Source organism: Perkinsus marinus (genome assembly GCF_000006405.1).
Source record: "Perkinsus marinus ATCC 50983 genomic scaffold scf_1104296963318, whole genome shotgun sequence".
NCBI lineage: Eukaryota > Perkinsozoa > Perkinsida > Perkinsidae > Perkinsus > Perkinsus marinus.
The window spans coordinates 91374-102183 of record NW_003205107.1 but is presented as its reverse complement, the minus strand read 5'-3'; the positions used below and the strand labels follow the sequence as shown (position 1 = coordinate 102183).

The window sequence follows — 10810 nt, the reverse complement described above, 5'->3', positions numbered from 1 at the left end:
CCATGTGCATACTTTCTTACTACACTGGGAAGGACGTTTCCCGATCGCCGCTTCGTCACGTAATGTTACGTAGGTACATAGTGTACGGTCCTCTTGCTAAACGGAGCATCGGTGGTCCTATTCGAGGGGATTCCGACTTATCCTAATAACAGTCGCTATTGGGACCTTATTCAGAAGTATAAAATCAATCAGTTCTACACGGCTCCTACTGCGATCAGGTGATTCCGATTGTGATGGTATGAAATGATGAGCTCATGTGTTGTTTTAATAGAGCGTTGATGCGATTTGGTGCGACGCCGCTGGAGGGGTATGATCTGTCGTCGTTGAGGGTGTTGGGTAGTGTCGGTGAGCCAATCAATCCTGAGGCTTGGAGGTGGTATTATAATGAGGTCGGCAAAGGCAAGGTACCTATCATGGACACGTAAGTTGGGCGAGAGATGGTATGTGTTTATAACATGATGACAGGTATTGGCAGACCGAGACGGGCGGGATTATGCTAACACCGATGCCTTATAGAGCACTCAAGCCGGGATCGGCGACGAAGCCTTTCTTTGGGTGAGCCTTTCTAAGGTCCTTAGTTGAGGGTAAAGTGTCTCTGTTGTCAGCATCGAGCCAGCATTGCTGGACCCAATGACTGGGAAGGAGGTAGAGGGTAATAGTGTCCATGGTCTGCTGGCTATCAAGAGGAGTTGGCCTTCGATGATCCGTAAGAAGGGAGAGGTGTGGTACGGCTCGGGTAAGGTGGTTTTATCAAGGCACTGTGTATGGCGATCACAGTCGAATGACACAACTTTACTTGGAGCCGTATCCTGGTTACTACTTTACTGGTGATGGTGCTGTTAGGGATCATGATGGGTACTACTACTAAGGGAGATATAAGTGACTATTGATTGGTAGCTTATGTTTTCAGGTATTATTGGATAACTGGCAGAATCGATGATGTTATGAACGTGTCGGGTCATAGACTGGGTTCAGCTGAGATAGAGCACGCTTTAGTACAAAGTGCAGCGGTCTCGGAAGCTGCTGTGGTCGGCTGCTCTCATCCGGTAGGTTTATATTCATTGGAGTTGTTGGTGTAGTGGTGGGATGTTTGGTTCTCTTGCTAGCGAGCCGGGCTCAAATCCCTGTGTTAGCCTTTGTGTGCATGTCAGGTAAAAGGCGAGGGTATTTTCTGTTACGTCATTTTGAATGAGGGGTTCCACGAGTCGGAGGATCTGATTAGAGAATTGAAGTAAGCCGCGTCCTATTCGCTGTATCGATGTTCAACTCGCTGGCTTGACTCACATCCTACTAAGAGCTTTCGGCCTCGGATTTTCCACTCCACTGGCAGTGCCAATTTGGCACATTAGCAATTTTGCATCGTACATGTATGGGCGGCCGACTGCATAATTGCATAAATGATAGCAATGAATCTTGGATGATTCGCATCATGTTGATTCTATGTCTGTATCGACTCGTATGATCAGGCACGAAGTAAGAAAGTCTATTGGACCCATTGCTACCCCGGATGTCATCCTGTGTGTTCCGGGATTACCCAAGACTAGGTCGGGTAAAATAATGCGGAGAATTTTAAGAAAGGTAGGGGGGAGTAGGAGCTTCTGGCTGGTACGGGGTTGCATCCAATTCAGGTGGCCAACAGGATCTATAACGATATGGGAGATACGTCGACTTTGGCAGAACCAGAAGTTGTCGAGGCCATTGTTATGAGAGCGAGGGCTCATCATGGCGAGGATATGAGGAAGGGAACTTTCTCAACGCACTTACAATGATTATCATAATTTCACTATTATTTCTCTATTATTTTATGAGCCTGCTCGCTGTGCGCGGAAGACTCTGACCGTTGGAAGCTGAGCTCAACGGTCGTATTCAGCTTGCTAGTCTTCTCTCGATTATCTGAAAACTTGATAGTAGAGTTGTGTTACTCTTGGTGAACTGTTAGGCGGGTAGAGTTCTCTGTATATTTCTGTAAGTGAGTTATCCGCAGCATCGCATAAGTCGTGGCCTATTTCTCAACGACACCAACTTTTTTGTTTACGAATAGAATGAAATATGCAACTAAATGATTGCAATTAGTATGTGGCAGTTTTATTAGGATACTCACTCGATTGGAAGCATCTACAGGCCTATCATTCTTCGCAGTCGGGTAACCGCAGTCACGCGTAGCGACATACTCGTAACTTCATATGGTAGAGCTGTGGCCACTTACATTACGTTCCTGCCCAGTTATCGGAGTTACGTAGAGCTGTGGCATCAAATGCGAGCCGGATGCAATTATTGCCCTATCTGGAGTTTGTGTAATCATCTGGCCCTCTGGTCCGAATCAACATGATGGATATCGGACCGTCCGATATCCATCATGTTGACAGACAGGAGTCATCTCCGGTCATACGGCTTCGACTCGATAGTTCTCTCGGTCGATATTGCGACGTTGCGTCCTCAGCATGTTGGGAATGTATGAACGTCTGAGCGGCTCTACCTCTGTCTTCAAATCCCATCTCGCCGTCACTGTCTGGCATGCGTTGAATTACGTGAAGTGTTCCTCTCCATAATATGTTGTGTTGGCAGTCTTGTTGACATGTGTAAGGACGTGCAGAGACACTCCCAATGCATCCGGCCGGCAGACTATATAAAATTTCACAACCACCTCTAAACCACAGCAGTTGCCGCCTTCAAGAGCTTGTCTTCGATTGGAAAGTCCGACACGCTCCAGGAGCGCTCGGTGAGCGGTTAGACGATCGTGGGCCACCAGTGAGGGTATCCAATATTAATCTGTGTTGAGTTCCGTGCCTGTCGTCTTCGATGCTCGCTGAAGCCCCCGTGAAGCATACTCCCAACTCGACACCACAGTCATATAAAGATACGTTAGCTTGGCATTCCCCGATTGGCCGGGCCGAGCTCAACCATCCGCGCTCTCGATGCAAACTTCAGTGTTGACAAAGTCTGTGACACATCTGTGATGCAAGGCGATACCTGAACAGAACCCGTCGAGGCATAATCTTGGCACTGGTGACCTCAGCCTACACTTACGTGTGCTATCATGAGTACTTTGGCGCTGCCACCCAGCGAATCCTTGAGCATGAGGGTGAGCTTGGAATTACGATAAGGGACATGTGTTTTCGACTGACTTCCTCCACCATCCTTTTGTTGTGCAGCCAGGAGAGCATTCAACACGTCACCCTAGGGCATATGAGGGGAATAGACAACCAAGTGAGACCAACGATACTGACCAGAGTACTCAGAGATTTGTTGATCATCTGGGCTTCCCTTAATGTACTGCCCTTAGCGCCACTCCGACCAACATTTTCGCTACCGGCCAGATCTGGGACGCTTGAGCACTTTTACTGGATTGAATGTAATTTCCAAGTAACTCACCGATGAGATTGAGTTTCCCGTGACGACAAGTTGCTGTATATGGGCATGGCAGACTCGTTCTCAGCGTGACAACACAGTGACTCCTCGAACTATGCGAATTGATATTGGTCGATGATGTTCGACGAGTTGCCACCGCCGCTTGGAGAGCCTGAAGAAGCCGGGTCATAGACACATGATCTTGGCAGCAAGAAGCGTGCGCACCTTCAGAGCGTCGTTCAGATTTTCTAGAGACAGTTCTGTGAGACCCTCGACAATAATGTTATCATTCCCTCCCCGAAGTTGATGTCCCGAGAGAGCCTTCACTATCGCAGGCCTGGTGTAGACAAATGCAACTCTGATTTTGGTATTAGAATCAATAATACAATATAATAACCGAATACGGACCACCTCACTTTCCTGGAGCGAGAAGATCGTAGATACATTCGTTGTAGATTTCAACCATAGACATCGAAATGAGCATGTGATGCCCCCCTTGACCTTCCTTGGTGCTGAATAAATCTCTCATAATCCGCTCGTGTAGTCCGCTGAGAGCAATAGCGCATCAAACTGGCCTGTTCACTCGAGTTCAACCCATTGTCGCCTCACACATGAGCACTGCCCTCGGGAGAACCGAATACTGTGTAAGTCTTCCCGGAGCCTGTCGGGCCGTAGGCGAAGATGCATGAGTTGTAGCCATCTAGAACCTACAAACTCGTTTGAGTGTGTCACATTCTTCCGAGCGGACTTGAACAATCCGAGCAGGTGTGCTTACTGCGTGTACAAGGTCTTTGATAGAAGAATCATAGACGTCATCTTGTGATGCAGTAGGGCCGAATGCAGCATCCAAACGGATCGCTCTCTTTCTCCCACCCATCATATCGCACACAACCTATCGGTTAGCCTGACACTCTCATGTTCAGTGAATACGACTCACTGTGTCGTCACTTATAAGATGAACAGCGACCGTCTCCCCGACTTCCTTGCCACTTAGTGGCCTGTAGTAGTAACTCTACCGGGGATTCGATCGTGAAAGGCTCACCGTATGCGAGCTACAACTCTTATATTGCCTCTCAACGATGATATAACTTCCCTTAGAGATCGATTCTCGGATGCTAGTTTCGCTAACCTGGCCGATACTCTCGACAGTACCGCTAGCCTTAGTGATTCACCTGTCTCGCAGATAAGCATTTTCTGAGTGCAATCGTTGAACATTACTGCAAGGCTGCTCATACAAAGAGGCCTAGAGTTGGTCATAACATGATCTCAATATTTCTGGTGTGTCTTCACTTGTGAATCGTTAGTAGAGCATGTCGCCGTTGCTGGGCATATTACATCTTTCGGTGTTTGACTGTATCGAAAACGGTTCACAATATAAGAGCGGTATGTGAGCCTGAATGATGATATTCATTGAGGCTTCGTATGCTTCCGTATGCAACCCTTCCTCATGTGCCTCCGACTGTATTTTCATCCGTCCTGTACCGAGAAATATGTCACTCCGCGAAACCGGTGCGGAGTTCCGGCATAAATCGGCCAGGCCTACCAACCTGAATAGTCGCTGTATTGATGCTAACCGACTAGCGCTGAATGGCTCATCAGGCTCAGCTTACCACGCTGATATCAACATGTCTGGTTTTTGATCGTTCGATTGAGTGCGACTATGCATTGCTGCTCGAGCGGATGTTGTCTGTATGGCTAGATCGAGTGTTCTGTCTTTGAGGAGCAGTGAAAAGCAGCACCAAGCAGGGTCGACTACGGTCTGTAAGCCTGAGTATCGAACTGTCTATATGCTGGGGTTTGCTCACACTGCATCTCTTGAAAGTAGTTGTGATTGGACCATGAACTATACCCACCACTCCGGACAACAGGATGCTTTGATGGCCTCCAACACTGAATGAGTTCTAATGCATAATATGCATTGCATATGTCTGCCATGCTGGTAGCACTTGGTTATGTCTTTTTGATTCCTCCAGCATAGTCTCGAACGGTCAGAGGAAACCCAGAAGAGCCTTCGGGTTCGCTGGCAATTACTGTAGTTGTACTTTGCGAGTAGAGTGCCACCATTGTTGCTGATATGAGCTACATATCTAATGTGACATCATTCATCTAAGATGAGTGCGGTCCAGACTGGAGCGCCCAGTTGACTACTCAGCAACAATTTGTTTATGCGCGAGCAAAGCGCTTTTGACAGCAGCGAGCCACTCGCAACATTCCTCATAAGAAAGTGCACGAAAAATATGCTCAGATGTGGTGGATGGGGTACTCAGTATCTGCTGCGTGTTAATTCTACAGAAACCTGCCGTGAATTTCACTTGAAAAGATCTGCTGTCCAACCTTTCAGCTCCAAATAAGAGTAGCTTTTCATACCAATCTTGACTGAGAAGCATCACGCGCATGACGTGGTATGCGAAATGGATACTTTTGCCCTACTATGTCAGTCGCAAGGTGGGGCCGACCGAGCTGAGCACAGCGGTGACCGAAGTATCGCGAGACTTGTCAAAGAGCTCTCCACGCATGATGAACATACTTGACAGGACAAATAGATCTCAGAAATGACATCGCCTTAAGAGTCGAACTCCTGATGGGCATCATGCGTATAAGCACTGAAGTGGATGCACTCGTCATTACCCACGGTTTTCAATGAGCGCGTCACATCTAATCAACAGCAACATGAATAATTCACACAGATTGGTGACAGGCAATAACATAATTATAATCACGAGAGTCGTGGAATGCTTCTTTAGTCATATACTATTGCCATATTATTCATCAGCCCTGGTAGCAACTCAACTCCTCCGCTCTTTAAAGACGGGTCTTAGATAGGTTGTGTGAGTTGCGCATCAGATAATAGGAAGTCAGAGCTGACACATAGAAATGTAGGATTATACCCACAACGGCATAAAAAGATGTTAGTAAAAATAGACTCCATGAGCGAGACCGATCGTTCACATGTGAACGGATCACGTCCACATCCACGTGATGATATTTCTCACGTGAAGCGTGGATCAACAAGGTTGATTCAACACATAGCTGTTCCTGGTATGGGTCGAATCCTACACTGCAGGCGCAATCAACATCGAAAGTGCGGGCATAAACATTCGTAGTTACCTACACTAAATAGACGAGTGGGTCACATACTGCTCAACGAATGCCTTACTACAGCATATAACAAGACAAAGAGGGAACTGCTCCAACGAGCTGGAATGTTATATATGTGTAGTCGGCACAGAGTTTCTGTCTCAATCAGCTTAATGACCATCGCCTAATAAGGGTTCGTAAGTTGAAGTATCCCCCACGAAAAATTTAGCCGCCCATTCAGCGGGATCAAAATCAAATGTTCGGACAACGCTGTGAGGGTTTATGTACGACGTATGACTGCAGTTGAGCCTCTTGATAGATACCACTCTCGCCTCTCCTGGACATTTCCATTCCTTGAGCCTCGTCCAGTCGTTAATCTTCTTCTTAATACTAGCTTTCGTCTCGCACCCTAATCTCTTGGCCCACCTCCTCATGTCTCTATTCGTTCTTGGAAAAAGCGTCGATGTGAAATAGCTTTTCAGTCTTGAGTAGCGACTTCCAGGGACTGAACCATTATATGGCACCACCCCATCGTCGGCACAGTGCACGCTGGCCACCTTCGGTGCAATCGAGGTCTCATTTCTATAGATGGTGTCGCATGTCTTGAACGCTCCTTGTAGACCGGGTTTCAATGCCAGTACGGCATTGACAGATACGGCTTTGTCCAAGACATTGTGGCACAACAAAGACTCGACCATCATGCCACCGTTGCTGTAACCGTAGCCATAAACCGGTAAGTTATTCTTGTTCTCATTCTTGAGGATCTGTTTGGTGTATTCAACATCATCAACATCATTGTCGCGAATACAGCAAACCCCAGCATTCCAGCCAGATGTGCTTCGGAACCAGCTGGAATAGAAACCGTAATAGCTGCCGCACGCAGATATCAACATGAAGCCATACTTATCCGCTATAGCGGCGGTTTTGGAATACTCCTCCCATTTTTCACAGCTGCTACTCCAACCATGATATTGAATCAGGATAGCCTTCGCGGTTTTGTTCCTTGGAAGGTGGCGATAGTAATAACGTGTTAAATTCTTTTTGCCCATCTCCATAGTAAAATTGAACTTTTCGCTGCATGGGATGTCCGCCACACCGAGATCAAGCCCACGAATATTGTTCCCCGGCTCACTGAGACGAATGCCTGGTCCACGATAGATAGCTGGAGACGATTTATGGACGCTGACTATGAAACTCGGGCTGGTATCATTAACGTAATCCTGCTTAGGCTCGACAATCATCGTCTGGATGGTGTAGTTCTCCGGCCGAACTAGGAGCTCGTTCATAAAAACGGTTTCTGAGAATTGTCGACTAACATCATCTCACTTATTATCACATTACCCTCGTCGTAGAAGTCCACCTTATATAGCTGAACCAAGTATGTAGTAGAATTGCTCACCTCCAGCCTGAGAGTTGGAGAGATAACAAATAGAGAATTTCACGTAGAACTCCAGAATGCTGGCTCGTAAATTTTTACTACGGTTCAAACTCGTACCTGAGGCCCCCATAACAAGGGTCTCAGGTGCGACTATCCTGAGCAATACGCGGGTCGGGTATATGGCGTAGAACGCCATAGAGCCGACGGGCAGATACTTCACTGAATAGCACGGAGAATGCTAACTCTTTATCGAATTCGAGACTATTCCCAAACTGGTCCAGCGTGGCTGAGAACACAGGAACCCACCCTATCAATATCGATTCCTCCTTGATTCTATCAGTAGCAGCATGGACGATCATACCGTTTAAGAACGGAGGAATGCACAATTCCCTGACACAATAAGAGTTCCCAAAGAACCCTTCTGCCGAGTACGCCGTGCTCACTGTATGAACCCAGGACTTCTCATACCGTGGAGGCACTCTTCGGGGACGGGACTGAGACCATTCGTTGAGAGCGCATGAATCTCCGAGTCATCCATCAGAGAAGCAGTCAGGATCAGCAGGATATGGAGTAGTTTCATATAATGGTGGATCAGAGGCTACTGAGAGAAGAGCTCCCTAGGCATGGTGTTCCTCCGCATCAGCAAGCGCCACCGATAAACGCAATAAACTTCAATGATTTGCTCGTGGGCTATTCGGCACTCTATACTTATAGTCTTTCCATCCAGGAAGTAGCTACCCCAAAAACAGGTGAGTCGAGCGCCTCGACTCAACTCGAGTATGCCGATCTGACATTGCCGGTATCAAGGTTGTGTACCTGCTTCGCGCAGAAGAAGATAGGCTGCGCACAATGTGGCTTCGCACAATGTGGCTTCGCACAATGTGGCTGCGCACAAATATTTGCCAAACATGGAATCCATAGGCGTGAATATCCACGAGGCATTAAGGAGTGTTTCCGCGAGTTCCTGGCTGATCTGAAGCCGATCACGATAGGTATTACCGTGATCGTCTTCAGGTTAGTCACGGATAGTGCCTCGGCTCCCAATAGTTAGAGGTTTCACATGAAACTGACCCCAAGATACTCAAGCGCATCAATGTGCATCAACACGTGAAATATCCTTAACGTCCCGTTTTTCGACACGTGAAATGTCCCTAGTGTCCCGTTTTTCTCCTTTGTCGCTTTCAGGACTTGCTGCTGACTTGTCAAACATGTTACCAAATTGGGAATGACTAAATATTAAGAGACTCTGATGAAATGTAATAGCTTTACGCGATCATTCAAGCTTCATGACGGGATCTACCACAAGGTAGTGTTGGATATACTAGAATGTACATGTGTATCGGTAAATCGGATGCATGCAATTCGCGTACTATATGTATTATGATGATTTGTTCGTACTTGCAGCAAAAAATCTAGTACAAACGTTTGAAGCTATCCTGTGTAAGATAGCTCCTTCGTTGGGACTCCCAACTTGGGAGTAGAGATACCAGAAAAAAAGAAGACGCACTTGAGTAGTGACTCGGAAGTTTCTCACCTTAGTCCGGGAAATCTCGAGTAGTAATGAACTCTCTACCGACTGCCCCAGTATAGATGCTGGAGAGGTATTGGTACCATCTGTATTGAGCAAACGGCAAGCTTTTGCACTATGTGGGCGATACTTCGACCCAACCTATTGCTATGCAACGGCTCGTTTGGCTATGAACCAGTTACGGACGTGGTTTGATCATGCCACGGAAGGTTGGGATACGAAGTATGAGCTCACTCCTCAAATGAAGCTTGCACTGGAACAGTTAGACCTGGGTGCTTCGGCCGATTTTGATAAGCTGGTTCCCTCACATCAATTGTCCCTAAGCCCTGTTGAAAAGGTTGAAGGCAAAAGCCTTACAGTTCTTGGTTTGGATAGAAGTCGAGATGGTTCATGGAAGCCTCCGGGATCTACAGCTGAGAGAGACTCTGCTAGGTTTTCCATGGGTCCTGGCGGCATCTTTGGCGATGCATTCACTTGCACTGCACATAAGAAGATTCCTAAGCGGGTAAAAGATTGGCTTGAAGCTACAGGTGTTTCGATACCCTGATCCTTCCTTCAAGGCAGGATGACTGCCCTGGAGAAGATTTTTGAATCATCTCCTGTTGAGTATATGACAAGATACGGTAATTCCGAACCGGTTAGCCTTGTCCTGGCATCATGCGATGCCAGTCTTGACCGTATGGGGGTTGTATTTGGATGAAGGGCCAGACGTTCTGGTTTGCTTATCGGCTGAGTGACCTACCACAAAAAACCAGACAGAAAGTTCTATCCGGTGGTACAAGACCAACATCTGCAAATATGGTGACACTTGAGCTCTTAGCTGCTCTCATCATGCTCAGCTTCATTTCTGAGCTAGCTGTTGATGATCGAGTACCAGTACTGCTCATGGTCGACAACCAAGCGGCCATAGGCGTGCTCAAGAAGCTGTACTCTAAAGTCCCTACTGCGAGAGTTGCTTCTTGCTGCTTTACCTTCTTTTGCCACATTGTTGCAGGACTATGAAGTCATATAAAGATACGTTAGCTTGGCAATGCCAAGTTGGCATACTCCGGTTGGCCGGGCCGAGCTCAACCATCCGCGCTCTCGATGCAAACTTCAGTGTTGACAAAGTCTGTGAGACATCTGTGATGCAAGGCGATACCTGAACAGAACCCAGACCGTCGAGGCATAATCTTGGCACTGGTGACCTCAGCCTACACTTACGTGTGCTATCATGAGTACTTTGGCGCTGCCACCAAGCGAATCCTTGAGCATGAGGGTGAGCTTGGAATTACGATAAGGGACATGTGTTTTCGACTGACTTCCTCCACCATCCTTTTGTTGTGCAGCCAGGAGAGCATTCAACACGTCACCCTAGGGCATATGAGGGGAATAGACAACCAAGTGAGACCAACGATACTGACCAGAGTACTCAGAGATTTGTTGATCATCTGGGCTTCCCTTAATGTACTCCCCTTAGCGCCACTCCGACCAACATT

General features: G+C 47.3%; 5 protein-coding genes across 5 annotated transcripts in view; 2 read left to right on the top strand and 3 right to left on the bottom strand.

The window, feature by feature from the left end:
- Pmar_PMAR001805 (acetyl-coenzyme A synthetase, putative) overlaps positions 1–1859 on the top strand; it is a gene marked incomplete at its 5' end in the record, with an annotated part of 3650 nt that extends 1791 nt beyond the window's left edge. Inside the window, 9 exons of the mRNA XM_002771198.1 lie at positions 153–218; positions 272–421; positions 466–555; positions 606–706; positions 756–855; positions 911–1046; positions 1152–1231; positions 1467–1578; positions 1629–1859. Coding sequence (XP_002771244.1) covers positions 153–218; positions 272–421; positions 466–555; positions 606–706; positions 756–855; positions 911–1046; positions 1152–1231; positions 1467–1578; positions 1629–1769 — 976 coding nt within the window. The 3' untranslated portion in view covers positions 1770–1859. The remainder of the gene's footprint in view (positions 1–152; positions 219–271; positions 422–465; positions 556–605; positions 707–755; positions 856–910; positions 1047–1151; positions 1232–1466; positions 1579–1628) is intronic.
- Positions 1860–2896: 1037 nt separating this feature from the next.
- Positions 2897–4225, bottom strand: Pmar_PMAR001804 (the record flags this gene model as incomplete). The annotated part of the gene is made up of 5 exons (XM_002771197.1): positions 2897–2970; positions 3373–3608; positions 3765–3896; positions 3958–4055; positions 4124–4225. 5 exons carry the CDS (start codon positions 4223–4225, stop codon positions 2897–2899), a joined length of 642 nt encoding a protein of 213 aa, XP_002771243.1.
- A 2679-nt stretch (positions 4226–6904) lies between these two features.
- On the bottom strand, positions 6905–8342 carry Pmar_PMAR001803 (hypothetical protein; the record flags this gene model as incomplete). Its single annotated transcript, XM_002771196.1, has 5 exons — positions 6905–6931; positions 6954–7723; positions 7826–7921; positions 7971–8194; positions 8248–8342. 5 exons carry the CDS (start codon positions 8340–8342, stop codon positions 6905–6907), a joined length of 1212 nt encoding a protein of 403 aa, XP_002771242.1.
- Positions 8343–9501: 1159 nt separating this feature from the next.
- On the top strand, positions 9502–9879 carry Pmar_PMAR001802 (hypothetical protein; the record flags this gene model as incomplete). The annotated part of the gene is made up of 1 exon (XM_002771195.1): positions 9502–9879. One exon carries the CDS (start codon positions 9502–9504, stop codon positions 9877–9879), a length of 378 nt encoding a protein of 125 aa, XP_002771241.1.
- A 108-nt stretch (positions 9880–9987) lies between these two features.
- Positions 9988–10810, bottom strand: part of Pmar_PMAR001801 (kinesin heavy chain, putative) — a gene marked incomplete at both ends in the record, with an annotated part of 1359 nt that continues 536 nt past the window's right edge. The window contains 4 exons of the mRNA XM_002771194.1: positions 9988–10070; positions 10380–10473; positions 10536–10685; positions 10798–10810. Coding sequence (XP_002771240.1) covers positions 9988–10070; positions 10380–10473; positions 10536–10685; positions 10798–10810 — 340 coding nt within the window. The remainder of the gene's footprint in view (positions 10071–10379; positions 10474–10535; positions 10686–10797) is intronic.